The sequence below is a fragment of the Rhinopithecus roxellana genome, chromosome 19 (assembly GCF_007565055.1).
Source record: "Rhinopithecus roxellana isolate Shanxi Qingling chromosome 19, ASM756505v1, whole genome shotgun sequence".
Classification (NCBI taxonomy): domain Eukaryota; kingdom Metazoa; phylum Chordata; class Mammalia; order Primates; family Cercopithecidae; genus Rhinopithecus; species Rhinopithecus roxellana.
This window is the reverse complement of record NC_044567.1, coordinates 75695044-75715415: the sequence shown is the minus strand read 5'-3', so window position 1 is coordinate 75715415 and position 20372 is coordinate 75695044. Positions and strand designations below refer to the sequence as shown.

General features: G+C 41.0%; 1 protein-coding gene across 1 annotated transcript in view; it reads right to left on the bottom strand.

The window, feature by feature from the left end:
* Window positions 1–20372, bottom strand: part of EFCAB3 (EF-hand calcium binding domain 3) — a 38644-nt gene that overhangs the window by 2055 nt on the left and 16217 nt on the right. Inside the window, exons 6-8 of the mRNA XM_010380086.2 lie at window positions 8717–8910; window positions 8180–8364; window positions 459–578 (exon numbers count right to left, since the gene is read on the bottom strand). Of these exons, the coding sequence (XP_010378388.1) occupies window positions 459–578; window positions 8180–8364; window positions 8717–8910 (499 nt within the window). The remainder of the gene's footprint in view (window positions 1–458; window positions 579–8179; window positions 8365–8716; window positions 8911–20372) is intronic.

Genomic DNA, 20372 nt, shown 5'->3' with positions numbered 1-20372 from the left:
TCTTTACCTAATGCCAAGATTTCCAGTGTATTAATACCAAACTATTTGATCTTCTCAAGCTTCTTAGCCCTGGTGCAGCTGGTGCCCCAGGGCTAGAGGCCTCAGGATGTAAGATTCTTTCACCATGAATCTCTGAGTACACTACTCACTGTGACTGTTGGTCAACTACCTTAATTAGTTTGATATTTCTGGAATAACATAAATGAATGTCCCAGAAATAATAGTGAGTATAGCTGCATAGGTGAATAGCAGGATGAATAATAACACTTAACATTTGAATCCATTTGATTATAGAGAAAGAAATGGTGTTATCACAATGGGTAAACATGAGAAACAATCTTGTCTCATTTTAAAGATATAGAGCAGATAAAAATTATCTTGGTTTTATGGTGTAGTATTGAAGTGGACAATATTTTTGTCAGTGATTTCTGGGAAGGCACTCCACAAGGAATACTCACGTGTTGTTTAATAGCAGTTTCATCAGCCACTGTACAAGTCTGCTTTTTCTTGAGTAGTTGATCAATGGTGATGTTATTTGAATAACCTGAGGCAGGGTCCATAGACTTTATATTTGCTGCCTTTATGCATATTTAAAAAAGAAGGTTAGTAATACATTTTAGTTTGAATTATACAACAAAAAGACATAATAAATAAGTATATTTTATTATGGAAGGATTTGTATATAATTTATAAGATTATTGCCAAACCATTTGTTTGTTTAGACTTTTTCTGGGTCCCTCAGGAGTGGCATTTACCATATGTGCAAAAATATCTGTATATCCTAGATGGTGCCCTAGGACTGGAAATGTTAGGTCAAAAGGTGTGAGGTCTGTCCTTTTGGTAATTATTGCCAAATTTCCTCTGTAGAGGGTGAACCAATTTACAAACCTACCTGTAACTTATGAGTATACCATGTTTTTTCATCTTGGTCAATCTAATATGAAAAGATAAATACCTGAGGAGAATTTTAACTTGGATCTTTTTTTTTTTTTTGAGATGGAGTGTCGCTCTGTCACCCAGGCTGGAGTGCAGTGGCACGATCTTGGCTCACTGCAAGCTCCGCCTCCAGGGTTCACGCCATTCTCCTGTCTCAGCCTCCCAAGTAGCTGGGACTACAGGCGCCTGCCGCCACGCCTGGCTATTTTTTGCATTTTTAGCAGAGACGGGGTTTCACCGTGTTAGCCAGGATGGTCTCGATCTCCTGACCTCGTGATCCACCTGCCTCGGCCTCCCAAAGTGCTGGGATTACAGGCGTGAGCCACCGTGCCTGGCCTAACTTGGATCTTTTATGAGGAATGAAGTTGAATATTTTTTCATGTTTCTGAGAACTGTCTGTTCATACCCTTTGCCCATTTTTATATAGGTTAGTTTTTTTCTAATGAATTTGAAGTTCTTTGAAGTTAGCTTTTTGTGTTATGAGTGGCAACTGCAATTTTTTTTGGCCATATGGAGATTTTTGATCTTGAAGCAGTGGAATTAATAATATCTTTTTATTAAAAAATGCAGGCCGGGCGTGGTGGCTCAAGCCTGTAATCCCAGCACTTTGGGAGGCCGAGACGGGTGGATCACGAGATCAGGAGATCGAGACCATCCTGACTAACGTGGTAAAACCCCGTCTCTACTAAAAAAAAAAAAAACACAAAAAACTAGCCAGGCAAGGTGGCGGGCGCCTGTAGTCCCAGCTACTGGCGAGGCTGAGGCAGGAGAATGGCGTAAACCCGGGAGGCAGAGCTTGCAGTGAGCTGAGATCCGGCCACTGCACTCCAGCCTGGGCGACAGAGCAAGACTCCGTCTCAAAAAAAAAAAAAAAAAAAAAAATGCATTTGGCTTTTGTATCACAGTTAGGGATGCCTTCCCAGAGTTTATTTCAGTATGTTTAAGATTTCTTTTCTTTTTCTTTCTCTCTGACCCTCCATTTATTTCTTCTACATTTCATCCATTTGCAATTTGTACATAAAGTGTAAATCTCATTTTTTTCCTCAGATGCCTACTCAGTGCACTATTTGTTGAATAATCTATCATTTTCCTGTTCTGTTGAAATGTCATGTTTTCCTTAAGTTAAAATTCTCCACATAGCTCTATTTATTTTTGGACTTTCTATTTTCTTCCTTGGGTCTGTCTGTTAATTTCTTAATATCACACTTTTTTTTTTTGGAGATGGAGTCTCACTCTGTTGCCAGGCCAGAGTGCAGTGGCGCAATCTCAGCTCACTGCAACCTCTGCCTCCCGGGTTCAAGTGATTCTCCGCCTGCCTCAGCCTCCTGAGTAGCTGGGACTACAGGTGCCCGCCACCACGTCTGGCTAATTCTTTGTATTTTTAGTAGAGATGGGGTTCCACCATTTGGTCAGGATGGTCTCGATCTCTTGACCTCGTGATCCACCTGCCATGGCCTCCCAAAGTGCTGGGATTACAGGTATGAGCCACTGGGCCCTGCCCATCAATATCACACTGTTTTAATGATTGAGACTTTTTTGTTTTTTTTGAGACAGAGTCATGAAAGTGGCTCATGCCTGTGATTCCAGCACTTTGGGAGGCCGAGGTGGGTGGATTGCTTGAGCCCAGGAGTTCAAGACCAGCCAACATGGCAAAACCCCATCTCTACTAAAAATACAAAAACTAGATGGGCGTGGTGGCGTGGGTCTGTAGTCCCAGCTACTAGAGAGGCTGACGTGGGAGGATTGCTGAAGCCTGGGAGACAGAGGCTGCAGTGAGCTGAGATCACATCACTGCACTCCAGCCTGGGTGACAAAGTTGAGACCCTGTCTCAACAACAACAACAACAACAACAACAACAACAAAAACCCTTGGGGAAAATTTGAAAAACCATATTAAAGTTATAGACAAGCAAGAAAGAACAACACCCTTATAATGTCAAACTTTTTTTTTTTTTTTTTTGAGACAGAGTTTTGCTGGAGTGCAGTGGTGGGATCTTGGCTCACTGCAACCTTAGCCTCCCGGGTTCAAGCAATTCTCCTGCCTCAGCCTCCCTAGTAGCTGGGATTATAGACTCACGCCACCATGGCTGGCTACATTTTGTATTTTTAGTAGAGACAGGGTTTCACCATGTTGGCCAGGCTGGTCTTGAACTCCTGAACTCAGGTGATCCGCCTGCCTTGGCCTCCCAAAGTGCTGGGATTAAAGGTGTGAGCCACCATGCCTGGCCTTGAAAGTATTTTTATTTACTCTCTCTCTTGAATGATAGTTTAGCTGGAAATAATTTGCTGTCCTCAATCTATGGATATTATTTGATTGTCTTCTGGCCTGTATTTTTACATGCATGAAGTCTCCTGTTAGTCTACTTTTTGTTCCTTTGTAAGTTATTTCTTTTTTCTCTCTGGTTCCCTCCCCTCTCCTCCCCTCCCCTTCCCTCCTTTCTCTCTCTCTCTTTTTCTTTCTTTCTTCTTTCTTTCAAGACAGAATCTTGCTTGGTGGCCCAGGCTGGAGTGCAGTGGTGCAATCTCGGCTCACTGCAACCTCTGCCTTCTGGGTTCAAGAGATTCTCTTGCCTCAGCCTCCCAAGTAACTGGGATTACAGGCATGTGCCATCATGCCCAACTAATTTTTGTATTTAGTACAGACAGGGGTTTCATCATGTTGGCCAGGCTGGTCTTGAACTTCTGACCTCAAGCGATCCACTTGCCTTGGCCTCCCAAAGTGCTGGGATTATAGCCATGAGCCACTGTGCCTGGCCTCTGGTTGCTTTTGAAGTGTTTTCTTTGTCTTCATTTTCAACTGCAATGTTTCAAGTTGGATTTTCTTTTATATATATTGTTCCAGGATGTTTTCTTCAATTTAATAATTCATATCTTTTATCAATTTAGAAAAATTCTCAGTCATTCCTAAAAATACTCAGTCATTACTAAACATTTCTTTAATAGTTTAAAACATTTTTTACAGTCTTTTAAAGATCAATCTGCTATATCAAATTATTATGATACTCCTCTTGTTTACCTACTAACTTTTTTTGAGAGTAGATTATTTCCTTGTATGGCTTGTAATTTTTGTGAACCTCTTTAAAATAGATTTGAAAAGATTTTTTATATAAGCTGTGCAAACCTAGGATATGGATGTGTTTATGTTTGTGTCTGGCAGACCTCCCAAGGTAATACCAATCTAAAACCAGTTTTAAGGGTAATTTTACTGTTTGGCGATTTCATCTAATGTGGAAACTATAAATTCAGATTCTGAATCCATGCATGCTACAATCTTGAGTTTTAAATTCTTCACAGAACACTTCGTTCTCTATTTAGAGCTTTGAGCAGGCCAAGCTTCGCTATGGACTGAGTTTCTTACCCCTCCTTTTACTGAGAGGGCAATCCTTCCAGATTCTGGTTTCAATTCCAGTTTTTTACTTCCAGGGATCCACATCTCCTGACCCTGAATGGGCATTGAAACCCCAATCCCAACTCATCAGGGCCTAGATGTATAGGATCTACCTACCACCCCTCTGCCATGTTCATTTTATGAACTTGTTATTCTGGCTTTAGGTACTCTCTCTCTTGCTTTCTGAAACATGGGTTTTCCTTTCTTTTGAATACATTTTTCAATGTTTGTCATTTTATTTCATCCAGTATTCATATTTATATATATTTATATTTTGTAGAAACAGAATTTTACCATGTTGCCCAGGCTGGTCTTGAACTCCTCGGCTCAAGCAATCCACCTTCCTTGGCCTCCTAAAGTGTTGGGATTACAGGCATGAGCTACCATACCCAGCCCTATCCAATATTTTAATGTGGTCATAGGGAGTCTGTGTGTGGGGTCAGGTAGTGTTCATGTAACTCAGTTACTTTCGGAAACTTGAAAGTACCATTTCTTTCTTTCTTTTCTTTTTTGTAGAGATGGGGTTTCACCATGCTGCTCAGGTTGGTCTCAAACTCCTGAGCTCAAGTGATCCAGCCGCCTCAGCCTCCCAAAGTGCTGGGATTACAGGCATGAGGAACCTGTGCCTAGCCTATTTCTTGGTTCTAATGAACATTTATTTTATTTAATTTTATTTTGAGATGGAGTTTTGCTCTTATTGCCCAGGTTGGAGTGCAATGGTGCAATCTTGGCTCACCACAAGCTCCGCCTCCCGGGTTCAAGTGATTCTCCTGCTTCAGCCTCCTGAGTAGCTGGGATTACAGGCATGTGCCACCACGCCGGGCTAATTTTGTATTTTTAGTAGAGATGGAGTTTCTTTTTTTTTTTTTTTTTTGAGACGGAGTCTCGCTCTGTCGCCCAGGCTGGAGTGCAGTGGCCGGATCTCAGCTCACTGCAAGCTCCGCCTCTCGGGTTCACGCCAGTCTCCTGCCTCAGCCTCCCGAGTAGCTGGGACTACAGGCGCCCGCCACCACGCCCGGCTAGTTTTTTGTATTTTTTAGTAGAGACGGGGTTTCACTGTGTTAGCCAGGATGGTCTCGATCTCCTGACCTCGTGATCTGCCAGTCTCGGCCTCCCAAAGTACTGGGATTACAGGCGTGAGCCACTGCGCCCAGCCTCTAATGAACATTTATAAATACATAATTATATTAGATTAGATGTAATATACTACATAGTATATTAGATATACTATATATGTATATAATTATAAACATAGTTTAATAGAAATAGCATTAAATGTAATATAATAGTTGTAAATGTAGTACATATATAGTAGATATAGATGTAAATATACATATGTATGCAGGTAGTATAATGAATATAAATATGTAGTGTATTAGATGTAATATACTAGTAAATATGTAATATATTAGATGGTAACAAGTGTTATGAAAAAAATCAGGAAAGGGGATAAGGTATTGGGGGTTGTGATTTTATTTGAATACATATATATTTATTTGTTAAAAAATTTTTATTTTAAATTTATTTTTAATTAAAAAAATTTATTTTTAGAGATGGAGCCTCACTATGTTGCCCAGGCTAGACTGCAGTGCATTCACAGGCATGATCATCGCACATTAGTCTTGAACTCCTGGGCTCAAGTGATCCTCCTGCCTCAGTCTTCTGATCAGCTGGGATTAGAGGTATGTATCATTGCACCCAGCTATTTAAATACTTACTTAAAAAATAATTTATTGGTCAGGCATGGTGGCTGACGCCTGTAATCCCAGCACTTTGGGAGGCTGATCACCTAAGGTCAGGAGTTTGAGACCCGCCTGACCAACATGGTGATACCCTGTCTCTACTAAGAATACAAAAATTAGCTGGGTGTGGTGGCGCATGCCTGTGGTCCCAGCTATTCTGGAGGCTGAGGGAGAATAACTGCTTGAACCTGGGAGGCAGAGGTTGTAGTGAGCCAAGATCACGCCACTGTACTCTAGCTTGGGCAACAGAGCAAGACTTTGACTCAAAAAAAAATTTTTTTAAGTGAAAATTCATGTAACATAAAATGAACCAAGTGAAGTGAACAATTCAGTGGCATTTAGTACAATGACAATGTGGGGATTGTGATTTTAACGGGGTTGTTAGGCCTCCTGAAGTGATATTTGAGACAATACCTGAAAGAGGTGATGGGAGAGCTATGATGCAGCTCTCTGAGGAACAACATTAGAGCAGAAGAAACAGCAAAGCCATAGACCATGAGGTGAGAGCATGTCTGGTCTGCAAGAGGAAGAGTAAAGAGGCCTTGAGGATGGAGTGGAATGCACTGGACGGTGAGCAGTGGAAGATGAGATTGTTGGATAGGCAATGAGAGCCTAGATCAGTGATGGCCAATAACATTTTCCTCAATAATGGAAATTTTCTATATTTCTGTGTTGTCCAGTATAGTAGCCATTAGCCACATATGGCTATTGAGCATTTGCAATGTGATTGGTGTGACTGAGGAACTGAATTTGTAATTTTATTTAATTTTAATTAATTGAAATTTAAACAGTTACTAGTGCTACAATTATTGGAAGGCTCAGGTTTTGATTGTGTGGGACATTGTAAGTTATAAAAATTTTGGTTTTCATTCTGTGTGATATGAAAAACCATTGGAGGGTTTCAATCTGATTTTAACAGAACCACTTTGGCTGCTGGGTTGACAATTGATTGAAGGGGACAATAGTAGAAGCAAGGGGACCATTTAGGAAGCTATTGACATTATTTCTGCTGAGATTATTAGAGACAATCTAGCATATAGTATGCTCTCAGGAAATAAAGTATTTGTATTACAGTATTCTTTCCTCTAAAAAATATTGAGTTACCTATGGGCCAAATTCTATTTTAGATGATAGGGATACCTCAGTGAAAGAAATACAACCCTTGTGTACATGAATGTTATATTCTAGTTGGAGAGATTGACAATAAACAGACAAGCACCTGGGGTGGAGGAGTAGTTGAATGTTGGGACATAAGTTTAAAGGAGGATAAATGTCTTCTTACTTCCATCTTCTCAGTGATATTTTCCTTTGGGTGTTACTTCATTTGGAGAAAGACAAAGTCTGAACTTGAGGTCATTTGTGACAGTGATACCCTGCTAGGCCTCTTAAACTCTATGTGTGGAGGGGCCTTCTAGGAATTGTATAGTGATGTGAACAACACATGGGCCTCTGGAACCCAGAGCTCCACAGGGTAGGCTGGCCTCCAGTTAAATTTCCATTCTGTTTGTCAGGCCTAGAGGCCTTATCTGGGGTAAGGCCAGAGTCTCCTGAGAGATTATCCAGAAACTTGGGCATAGTTGCTAGAGACCTTAAAACTCTAGCAAAAGTATATCTTGGGAGGGGGTGCAAAAAGACTAGAGTCAACAGAACTTGAAGCAAGACCAGAAGGTGCAGCTGGGACCATAAATGGGGATCTAGTTGAGGGCAGGATGGCCCCTCCATCACAGCACTGCTCTTTTGGGTTGTGGGCCTGGTCTTCTCATCTCATGGTGTTTGCCCAACCACAATCTAGAGTGGATGGAGGGTGTCCAGAGTGCAGCTGCTGGTCCCTGAGTGGTTGGGGGAGCATTCAGAGATAGGATTGGAGAAACTTGTATTGTTATTATTCCTATATTCCCCATCCCCAACCCCAAACCTGTATTTTTTAGTAAGTTTATTTGTTGAAATTAAATGAAATGTTAACACCTGGGCTTAAATTTGGGCACATGGCTATGGCATCTGGTTTGAAAATAATGACTAAAACTATTTGTTGTAAAAAGCATGTTATTAGTTCTTTTAAGTTAGTGCTTAAAAATCCAAGTATTTAACTAATGTGACATAATCTAAATCTCACCTGTGTTTTCCAGTCTCTTTTATGGAAAAAATAATCCTCAAAGAAATTCAAAGGCTCCTTTCTTCTTAGCATCTCTAATTTCTGCATGTCTTTGAATGGCTTTCCCATCACCACCCCATCCACATTAGGGAACAATGGAAAGATGGGTATTTTGGAATATGGGCTATCTGAATGGGAATTGCATCCTAAAAAGATAAAAACAAAAATGGTATCACAAACAATGTAAGAAATTCACATAAAAGACCAGCATGTGGTGCCTGTTTTGCTTTGTCTATTCTTCTCAGTGGCCACGGCCCTCATTCTTCACTCTCCTGCTTCCACTCCCAACCCATTCACAGACTGTAGGCTTCATCAGGCGTCTGAGGATTCAGGTTACATCTACATTTACTTTCAAATGACATCTATGTGACACAGAGTGGTCACTCAGAATAGGCTGTGGTTCTGTTCTTAAGGCATTTGGGCTCTAGAACTTCTTTCTGACCAGTCATATAAAAATACATCCTTTACAACAGTAGAGAGAGAACAAATGGCTCTTACTCTTGAGCTCTTCAAGAAATTTAAATAAATCCTTTTCTTTCATTATTGCAATCCGGGCAGCATTAGCAAAGGCAGCCATGCTTGAGCTTGGAGGTGTGCATATGTCTGGCTTAAGTGTCCTTTTTCCATAGCCCATAGTGTAGGGACTCCACAACATTCCTGGGCCAGTATGCTGGAATTTTCTTTGGAAATAGCTTTAAAAAAAAGTAATTCAGAAATGGATACAAAGAGATATAGGACAAAAATTATAAAAAGTCAAGTTGCTAGTTACATATGCTGAAGAAACTTATTTTAAATCTAATTTGCATATTTATTCAATAATATTTGAATGTCTATTTCCGTGATATTTATAGAATATCTACTGATACCTTCCACAGGCCATTTGACTATTTATATCTGTATTCCTTGGCTTTTGGTCTCCTTTTTTCCCCAAGCCTTCCCAGAGTTTTGTTTTTGTTTTTTTTAGAGAGAGATGAGGTCTTGTTATGTTGCCAGGCTGGACTGGAACTCCTGGGCTCAAATTCTCCTCTCTCCTAAGCCTCCTGAGTAGCTGGACTATAGGTGCCTGCTATCATGTCCAGCTCTGACCTCCCTGTTTTGTTTAGAAAAATACTTATGAATTATGATCCTTGACAAACCCTTAAGTGGTACCAGCTTGAATACAAACATTAATGCTTATTACTTAGTGTTAGGTTTAAAAATGCAAATTTTGTTTTAAGTTAAAAGAAATTCTCATTGCACAGAATTTGGAAAACATGGAAAAGTATAAAAAAGAAAAGAAAATACTACCAGTAAGCTTATGATCTGGAGTAAATCACTATTGATTGCTTTTCTTTCTTATCTTTTTTTTGGAGTGTATGTGTAAGAACACGCTTAGATGTGTTACTGGGCATTTTAGGTTATACATTCTTTGAGAATTAGTACAGCTGGCAGGCTGTATATGATAAAGGACTCTGATCCATAGTATAAACATCTGACTTACAAACATGCATACCTCAAATATTAGTGACTGTGGTGGTAAGTGATCAGCTTCCTCCTTGCTGCCAGAACAGTGAACTTCTCTCTGCAGCTATGGTAGGGATCTGCTTACTGCTGCTGAGGTGGAAGGACTTGCTTCTCACTGCTTTGATAGTGGAACCTCTCACATCTCAGTGTTCTGAGTAGAAGAGCATCACTTTATGCTGTCTCAGAGGAAAAGGTGTAGGACCTTGCTTCTCATTAATACATAGGTAGATTTCTTCCTGTTACAGCAACGGGAGGCTTCACTACTCTCTGGGATGGTGACAGGCAGCCTTTCCTTTCCTCTCAGAAAGAGGGAAAGGACTTATTCTAAATGTTGGGGCTGAAGCAGTGGTTGGTAGGAAATGTGCCTATGGTGTTCTGATTAGAGTCTGACTTATGATCAGATACTTTCTTCCCTAGCCTTGAACTCAACCATCCACAATGTCATCACTTGCCTCTGAAAATAGCATAAGGCTAGTTTCTCTTAATGTAACTTAATTCCTACCCGGTCCTTCAAGGCTCAGTTTTTCTTTCCCTCAGAGTATTCTCTGTATACTCTATGGCTCTGAGTGTTGTCTTCAGCACCATTGGGAAAATACAAATTGTGGGAAATACAAATTCTTGGCCCTGACTACACACCTATTACCTTAGAAATCCCGTAGCCTAGCAATGTGTTTTAACAATCACTCCAGCTGATTCTGACACAGTGCAAGTTTGAGAACTTCTGCTCTAGTCTATGGTTTCCTTTCTTCCTTGAAATTCTAATCTTTGCTTAACAATTTATGTCACATTATATTTTATAAGTAATTGTTTCATGTATATTACATACCAAAACTAGTGGCTTGTGTTTGTATTTGCTGTTTTTATTATTATTATTATTATTTGAGACAGAGTTTTGCCCTTGTTGCCTACACTGGAGTGCAATGGCGCGATTTTGGCTCACTGCAACCTCTACCTCCTGGGTTCAAGCGATTCTCCTGCCTCAGCTTCCCGAATAGCTGGGATTAAAGGCAGGCACCACCATGCCTGTCTAATTTTGTATTTCTAGTAGAGACGGGGTTTCTCCATGTTGGTCAGGCTGGTCTTGAACTCCCAACCTCAGGTGATCCATCTGCCTTGGCCTCCCAAAGTGCTGAGATTACAGGCGTGAGCCACCGTACCCAGCCTGCTATTATTATTATTATTATTATTATTATTATTATTTTAGAGACAGGGTCTCATGGTCTCCCAGGCTGGAGTACAGGGGTGCAAGGCTTACTACAGCCTTGAACTCCTGGCCTCAAGCAGTCCTTCTGCCTCCGCCTTCTGAGTAGCTGGGACCACAGGTGCAAGCCACCCTGCCTGGCTAATCTTTAAATTTTTTGTAGAGAGTTTCCCTACATTGCCCAGGCTGGTCTTGAACTTCTGGGCTCAAGTGATCCTCCTGCTGTGGGCTCCCAAAGCTTTGGGATTACAATAGTGAGCCACCATGCCTAGCCTGTATTTGCTTTTAATAATGATATAATTTTCCTAGGTTTGCATATCTCTGTTTCACAGAATTCCTGGGCATATCTAAACATACAGGAAAGATACTCTTTGCCACACAATATTACGAAGTACAATAGAAGAAAATAGGGCCAGGCATGGTGGCTCATGCTTGTAATCCCAGCACTTTGGGAGGCCAAGGTGGGAGGATCACCTGAGGTCAGGAATTCAAGACCAGCCTGGCCAATATGGCGAAACCCTGTCTTTACTAAAAATACAAACATTAGCCAGGCGTGGTAGTGTTGGTGCATGCCCGTAATCCCAGGTATTTGGGAGACTGGGGCCAGAGAATCGCTTGAATACTGGAGGCAGAGGTTGCAGTGAGCTGAGATCATGCCATTGCACTCTAGCCTGGGTGATGAGAGCAAAACTCTGTCTCAAAAAAAAAAAAAAAAAAAAAAAAGAAAGAAAGTATAATAAAAGAATATATATTCTATAAACCTATATTCACAATAAAAGATCAGTCTGTATAGGGGCCCAGATGTCCTGGGCAAGCCCAGTCTTTACTCATTTCCCTCACCCACCTCCAGTGATGTTCTGGCTTGTAGTATGCTTTTCCTCTGCTGAGGTTTCACACCTTCCTGACAGTCCAGTGAATTCACTGACACCATTCTAACTGTGTAATCCTGGGCATATTATTCAATTTTTAAGGTGCCTCAATTCCCTTATCTGGGAATGGGGGTAATGATAGTATCCACTTCATAGTGTTAAATGAAATAATACACATAAAGACTTTAGGGTGGTATCAGGAGCATAGTAACAACTCAACATATGTAAGGTGTTGTTATTCCTCTAGTTCCTTGCAATATCCATGATCAAACACACAGGACTTTTATATATTTCACTTTTTGTTTTCTTGAAGAGATCTATCCATCTGGAATGGTTTCAGTGCCTAGTTATTGACCCAGAGTTATTCTTCACCACCATCCTAGGGAGGAAGTCCCTTTGTCTGTCTCCTTTTTGGATATACTGTTTCCTGGATCCTATGTTTTCCTTTTTTTTTTTTTTTCTTTTTGAGACAAGGTCTTGCTCTGTCACCCAGGCTGGAGTGTAGCGACCTTCTGAGCTCAAGCGATCCTCCTGCTTCAGCCTCCTGAGTAGCTGGGACTACAGGCACATGCCACATCTGACTAATTAAAAAAAAATTTTTTTTTTGTAGAGATAGGATCTCCCTATGTTGCCCAGGCTGATCTTGAATTCCTAGGCTCAAGTGATCCTTCTGCCTTGGTCTCCCAAAGTCCTGGGATTATAGGTGTGAGCTGGCTGTTTTCCTACTTATTATGTATACTCCCTCATCTTGGTGGGGTGTATCCTTCAATAGCTTCCTAACAAAGAATGCATAAGTACATTTTTTGAGGCTTGGTAACTGGAAAGTGTCTTTTCTTTTATACTTTGCAGTTTGGCTGGGTATGTTGGAAATCATTTTTTCTGAGGCACTGTTACATTATTTTCTGGCTTTCAGTGCTGTACTTGAGAAGTCTTATGTTACCTTTTCACATACAGAAAAGTAAATTTTTTCCTTATTGGAAACTTTTAGCATCTTATCCCTGATGTTCTGAAATGTTATGTGCCATGTGTGGGTATGGGTCTTTTATCATTCATTGTGCTGGACATTCAATGGATACTTTAACAAACTCATGTTATGTGAGTTCTGGGAAATCTTCTAGGACTATTTCTTTGATAATTTCTTGCCTTCATTTGGTTTTCTCGTTCACCTTTTAGAATGCTTACTATTTGGAATGTTGGACTGATTTTCTCATCTTTTCTAATGCTGTTTTCTCTTTTTCCAAAATTCTGAGAGATTTTCTTAATTGAAATTTTCGCTTCTGCTATTCTATTTTTAATTTGCAAGAACTTCAACCTTTTTCTTTCTTTTGAATGTTTCTTTTATATAGTTTCCTATTCAAATTTCATGAATGCAAATTAACCCTCATATCTTGGAGGATATTACAATAATTCTTCTGTATCATGTATCATGCATTATCTCTACTTCTTTAGTTTGTTCTTTTTTTTTGTTCTTTCTTTCCTTCTTGTTTTAATACTGCTTTACTATTAATCTAAGATTAATAATCTAATAATAATCTTCCTTAAATATCTTTTTTTAAAAAGAGATGGGGGTGTCATTATGTTGCCCAGGCTGGACTTGAACTCCAGGGTTCAAGCGGTCCTTCTGCCTCATACTTTCGAGTAGCTAGGACTACAGGCATGTGCTACTATGTCCATCTCTTAAATGTCCCTTGATTTCTTGGATGTCTATTTATATTTTAGAATGAGAGTAAGCACTCATTAAATCCAGTTGGAAGCTTTTTGGTGTGTTAAATCTTATTGGTGGGAGCTCTACTGTCAGATAATTGGTTGGAGCCTTGTTTCATCAAGGGACTTTTTAACTGTGAGTGTGGGTTTTTTCTCTTGGGCTAGTCAATTTCCCTGAAGACTAATCTTCTACAGTTTTACTTGGGTGGTGTAAGTCTAGCTTCCAACACATTGGGAACATGGAAGGAGAAGAAGGCTAGTGGGAGGTCTTGCCATTCAGTAAGTACATTTTCTTTTCTTTCTTTTTTGAGACAGAGTCTTGCTCTGTCCCCCAGGCTGGAGTACAGTGGCCTGATCTCGGCTCACTGCAACCTCCGCCTCCTGAGTTCAAGCAATTCTTGTGCCTCAGCCTCCCAAGTAGCTGGGATTACAGGTGCGTGCCACCATGCCTGGCTAATTTTTGTATTTTTAGTAGAGATGGGGTTTCACCATGTTGGTTAGGCTGGTCTCAGAGCAATCTGCCTGCCTCAGCCTCCCACAGTGTTAGGATTACAGGTGTGAGCCACTGTGCCCAGCTCCCTTTGCTTCCTCTACTTTCCAGAGCTATTTTTCCTACCTCTTCATTTGTCTCTTGACCATCAGTCTGTCTTTCTACCAGACTTTTCCATATACTATTTCCAGGTCAAACTCTGCCACTCCTCTATCAAAATCCTTCTTCCTCACTGCTCCCCTCTCCCAGCACTTGTAATGGCTCTCCAGTGCTTGGAGGAAACCTTAGAAGAGATTTTCTATAATCTGGATCCAGTACATATTTTCCACCTTATCTCTTCCTGTTTCCCTACACAAATATCATGCTCTAGCCAAACAAATGTAGACTGTTTTCTAAGTCTTTTTCTCACAACATTCTCTTACTGAACTGCTAAATCAGATATTTAATAGCTGTATAATCTTGGGAAAGTCAATTAAATTCAACAAGTATTAAGTGCCTAGTTTGTTCTGTGCTGTGTGTTAGGTGCGGGAAAAAATGAATAAGCCTGACATGGCCCCTGCCCTTCCAGAGCTCACAATCTAATGGACAAAGCTGCCTGTTAAACCTGTAACTTCAACAGTGCAATGTGCTGTATGATAGGGAGAGAAGAGCATGTAGGAGCAAGCCTGACCCAGAACTGGGGGGTCAGAGAAGGCCTTTCAGAGGGAGTGACTACTCACAGGGACAGAAAGGATAAGCAGGAGTCAGCTAAGCATAGATAGGTAGAGTGGGTTGAATTGCATTTCCCAAAAAGATGTCCAAGGCCTAAGCCCTGTACCTGCTATGGGACCTTCTTTGGAAAGTATCTTTGCAGATGTAATTAAATTAAAGATCTTGAGATGAGATCATCCTGGATTTAGGATGGGTCCTAAATCTAATGACTGGTGAGTCATTAGATTTATAAGAGAAAGGAGAGGGAGATTTGAGACACAAATAGAGGAAGGCATTGTGAAAATGAAGGCACAGATAGGAATTATGCTGCCACAGGCCAAGGAATGCCAGGAATCACTAGAGGCTGGAATTTCCAGGGAAGGATTCTCGCCTGGAGAAGGAAGGGGTGTGGTCTTACTGACACCGTCTGGCCTCCAGAACTGGGAGAGAATAATTTTTATTGTTTTAAGCCACAGAGTTTGTGGTAATTTTATTAATTAATTTGTTTTAGAGATGGCAGTCTTGCTATGTTGCCCAGGCTGGAGTGCAGTGGCTATTCACAGGCATAGTTCTGCTGCTGAACAGCACAGGAGTTTTAACCTGCTCTGTTTCTGACCTAGGCTGGTTCACCACTTCTGGTGGTCCCCTGCTCCCTGGAGGTCACCGTATTGATGCTGAACTTAGTGTAGAAACCTGATTGGCATAGTGCACTACTGCCCAGAGCCCTTGGGGCTGAAGGGATCCTCCTGCCTCAGCCTCCTAAGTAGCTGGAACTACAGGCCTGCACCACCATTCCTGGCTATGGTAATTTTTTATGACAGCCCTAGGAAACTGACTCACAAAGGGGAAAACTATTTTAGGCAAATACCAGGAGGTGAGAGAGCATGGAGTATTTTAGGACCCGAGTTAAATGTAATCTAGGGTGTGAGAGGGGAAGTTACAAGAGATGAGGGCTGGGCACAGCTGCTCTTGCCTATAATCCCAGCACTTTGGGAGGCTGATGGGGGTGGATAACTTGAGGTCAGGGAGTTCAAGACCAGCTTGAGCAACGTGGTGAAACCCTGTCTTTACAAAAAAATACAAAGATTAGCCAGGCATGGTAGTGCACGCTTGTAGTCCCAGCTACTTGGGGAAGCCGAAGTGAAAGGATTGCTTGAGTCTGGGAGGTAGAGGCTGCAATGAGCCTTGATCGCACCGCTGCACCCCAGCACTCCTGGGAGATAAGAGCAAGACTCTGTTGAGAGACAGAGAGAGATATATGAGACTGGAGGTTAAGCAGAGGATATATTATGAAGGACCTTTAAAATGTCACGTTAAGTCAGAACTTTTTTATAGGAAACATGAGAGTTCACTGTAGGCTTTTTAGAAGGTAAGTGATGTGATGATATGATTAGATTTGTGCTTGGCATTGTAGGCCACTTAAATATTTTCTAATAGATTAAGTTATGATCTGGCTTCAGTGTGGAAAGTGGATGGAGATGGCAAAAATGGAAGTAGAGTGACAAAGCAGGATACTGCAGTTAAGTCCAAGAAGATAGTGACTTACTTATGCTAGGTTTCTGTGGGATAGAGAGAAGTGCATGGCTTTCATGTTAAGGAGGTAAGACAGACAGGGCTTAGTGATTGGTTGGATGTAGGGAGTGAGAGAGCAGTGACAACTGAGGATTATGCCATGCCTTTGGCTCTGACAGTTCGGTAAACACACTGAGATGGCAAAGCCTTGCACTGAGATCTGAAACTCAAGTGGAAGAACTATAGAAGTATGTGTGGACACAGAGATACAAACTACCATCAGAGAATACTATAAACACCTCTATGCAAATAAACTAGAAAATCTAGAAGAAATGGATAAATTCCTGGACACATACACCCTCCCAAGACTAAACCAGGAAGAAGTTGAATCCCTGAATAGACCAATAATAGGCTCTGAAATTGAGGCAATAATTAATAGCCTACCAACCAAAAAAGTCCAGGACCAGACGGATTCACAGCCGAATTCTACCAGAGGTACAAAGAGGAGCTGGTACCATTCTTTCTGAAACTATTCCAACAAATAGAAAAAGAGGGAATCCTTCCTCACTCATTTTATGAGGCCAGCATCATCCTGATACCAAAGCCTGGCAGAGACACAACAAAAAAAGAAAATTTTAGACCAATATCCCTGATGAACATCGATGCAAAAATCCTCAATAAAATACTGGCAAACCGGATTCAGCAGCACATCCAAAAGCTTATCCACCATGATCAAGTGGGCTTCATCCCTGGGATGCAAGGCTGGTTCAACATATGCAAATCAATAAACGTAATCCATCATATAAACAGAACCAAAGATAAAAAACACATGATTATCTCAATAGATGAAGAAAAGGCCTTTGACAAAATTCAACAGTCCTTCATGGTAAAAACTCTCAATAAATTAGGTATTGATGGGACGTATCTCAAAATAATAAGAGCTATTTATGATAAACCCACAGCCAATATCATACTGAATGGGCAAAAACTGGAAGCATTCCCTTTGAAAACTGGCACAAGACAGGGATGCCCTCTCTCACCATTCCTATTCAACATAGTGTTGGAAGTTCTGGCCAGGGCAATCAGGCAGGAGAAAGAAATAAAGGGTATTCAATTAGGAAAAGAGGAAGTCAAATTGTCCCTGTTTGCAGATGACATGATTGTATATTTAGAAAACCCCATCATCTCAGCCCAAAATCTCCTTAAGCTGATAAGCAACTTCAGCAAAGTCTCAGGATACAAAATCAATGTGCAAAAATCACAAGCATTCCTGTACACCAATAACAGACAAACAGAGAGCCAAATCATGAGTGAACTCCCATTCACAATTGCTTCAAAGAGAATAAAATACGTAGGAATCCAACTTACAAGGGATGTGAAGGACCTCTTGAAGGAGAATTACAAACCACTGCTCAATGAAATAAAAGAAGACACAAACAAATGGAAGAACATTCCATGCTCCTGGATAGGAAGAATCAATATAATGAAAATGGCCATACTGCCCGAGGTAATTTATAGATTCAATGCCATCCCCATCAAGCTACCAATGACTTTCTTCACAGAATTGGAAAAAACTACTTCAAAGTATGGAACCAAAAAAAAGCCCACATTGCCTAGACAATCCTAAACCAAAAGAACAAAGCTGGAGGCATCATGCTACCTGACTTCAAACTACACTACAAGGCTACAGTAACCAAAACAGCATGGCACTGGTACCAAAACAGAGATATAGACCAATGGAACAGAACAGAGTCCTCAGAAATAATACCACACATCTACAACTATCTGATCTTTGACAAACCTGAGAAAAATAAGAAATGGGTAAAGGATTCCCTATATAATAAACAGTGCTGGGAAAACTGGCTAGACATATGTAGAAAGCTGAAACTGGATTCCTTCCTTACATCTTATACAAAAATTAATTCAAGATGGATTAGAGACTTAAATGTCAGACCTAAAACCATAAAAACCCTAGAAGAAAACCTAGGCAATACCATTCAGGACATAGGCATGGGCAAGGACTTCATGTCTAAAACACCAAAAGCAATGGCAACGAAAGCCAAAATTGAGAAATGGGATATAATTAAACTAAAGAGCTTCTGCACAGCAAAAGAAACTACCATCAGAGTGAACAGGCAACCTACAGAATGGGAGAAAATTTTTGCAATCTACCCATCTGACAAAGGGCTAATATCCAGAATCTACAAAGAACTTAAACAAATTTACAGGCCGGGCGCGGTGGCTCAAGCCTGTAGTCCCCAGCACTTTGGGAGGCCGAGACGGGCGGATCACGAGGTCAGGAGATCGAGACCATCCTGGCTAACACAGTGAAACCCCGTCTCTACTAAAAATACAAAAAACTAGCCGGGCGAGGTGGCGGCGCCTGTAGTCCCAGCTACTCGGGAGGCTGAGGCAGGAGAATGGCGTGAACCCGGGAGGCGGAGCTTGCAGTGAGCTGAGATCTGGCCACTGCACTCCAGCCTGGGTAACAGAGCGAGACTCCGTCTCAAAAAAAAAAAAAAAAAAAAAAAAAAACAAATTTACAAGAGAAAAATCAAACAACCCCATCAAAAAGTGGACGAAGGATATGAACAGACACTTCTCAAAAGAAGACATTTATGCAGCCAACAGACACATGAAAAAATGCTCATCATCACTGGTCATCAGAGAAATGCAAATGAAAACCACAATGAGATACCATCTCATGCCAGTTAGAATGGCGATCATTAAAAATTCAGGAAACAACAGGTGCTGGAGAGGATGTGGAGAAATAGGAACACTTTTACACTGTTGGTGGGACTGTAAACTAGTTCCACCATTGTGGAAGACAGTGTGGCGATTCCTCAAGGATCTAGAACTAGAAATACCATTTGACCCAGCCATCCCATTACTGTGTATATACCCAAAGGATTATAAATCATGCTGCTATAAAGACACATGCACACGTATGTTTATTGTGGCACTATTCACAATAGCCAAGACTTGGAACCAACCCAAATGTCCATCAATGATAGACTGGATTAAGAAAATGTGGCACATATAAACCATGGAATACTATGCAGCCATAAAAAAGGATGAGTTCATGTCCTTTGTAGGGACATGGATGAAGCTGGAAACCATCATTCTCAGCAAACTATCGCAAGGACAGAAAACCAAACACTGCATGTTCTCACTCATAGGTGGGAACTGAACAATGAGAAGACTTGGACACAGGGTGGGGAACATCACACACTGGGGCCTGTTGTGGGGTGAGGGGAGGGGGGAGGGATAGCATTAGGAGATATACCTAATGTAAATGACGAGTTAATGGGTGCAGCACACCAACATGGCACATGTATACATATGTAACAAACCTGCACATTGTGCACATGTACCCTAGAACTTAAAGTATAATTTAAAAAAATAAGAAAAAAATAAGTATGTGTGGACAAATAGATAAATTAAGTTTTTACCTTTTTGGTTTGAAGTGGCTGTGGGGCTTACAAATGGAGATGCCCAGTAGGCAGATGGAAACCCTAGAGGGAAGATCTGGGCTGGAGATCCCAGTGTGATCTTCTCTGTGCCTCTTTCTCCTTGCCTGTATGTAAATGGAGGTATCAGGACCTACCTCACTGGTTTGATTAGGCTATTAAATGGAGGTCATTCAGCAAATAATTACTGAGCTCTTGGTGTATATCAAGCTTTTTCCTATAATATATACTGAGAAGATAGCAGTGAATAAAACACACAAAAAATAATTCCTGTTCTCAAGGAACTTACATTCTAGCATGAGAATAGTTAATAAAATGATTAAGTAAATTTTATTGCATATTAAAAGGTGATAAATAGTATGAAGAAAAATAAAGCAGAGAAGTGGGGACAGGGAGTGGTAGGAGGGTTGCAGTTTTAAACAGGGTGGTTAGAGAAGGCTTTGCTGAGATGACATTTGAACAAAGACGCAAAGGTAGTGAGAGTGAGTTGAGTGAGTCATGGTCTACCCAGGGGAAAAGTATCCAGATAGAGGGAAAAGCAAGTGCAACAAAGGCCTTGAGGTGGGAGAGTGTTTGATGTATATGAGGAAGAGTAAGGAGGCCAGCATGGCTAGAGCAGAGTAACAGAGACAAAGTCAAAGAGGTCAAAGGGGAATGCAGTGCACATAGAGGGCCAATATGTCATTGTAAAGGCTTTGGCTTGGGGCCAGGTGGT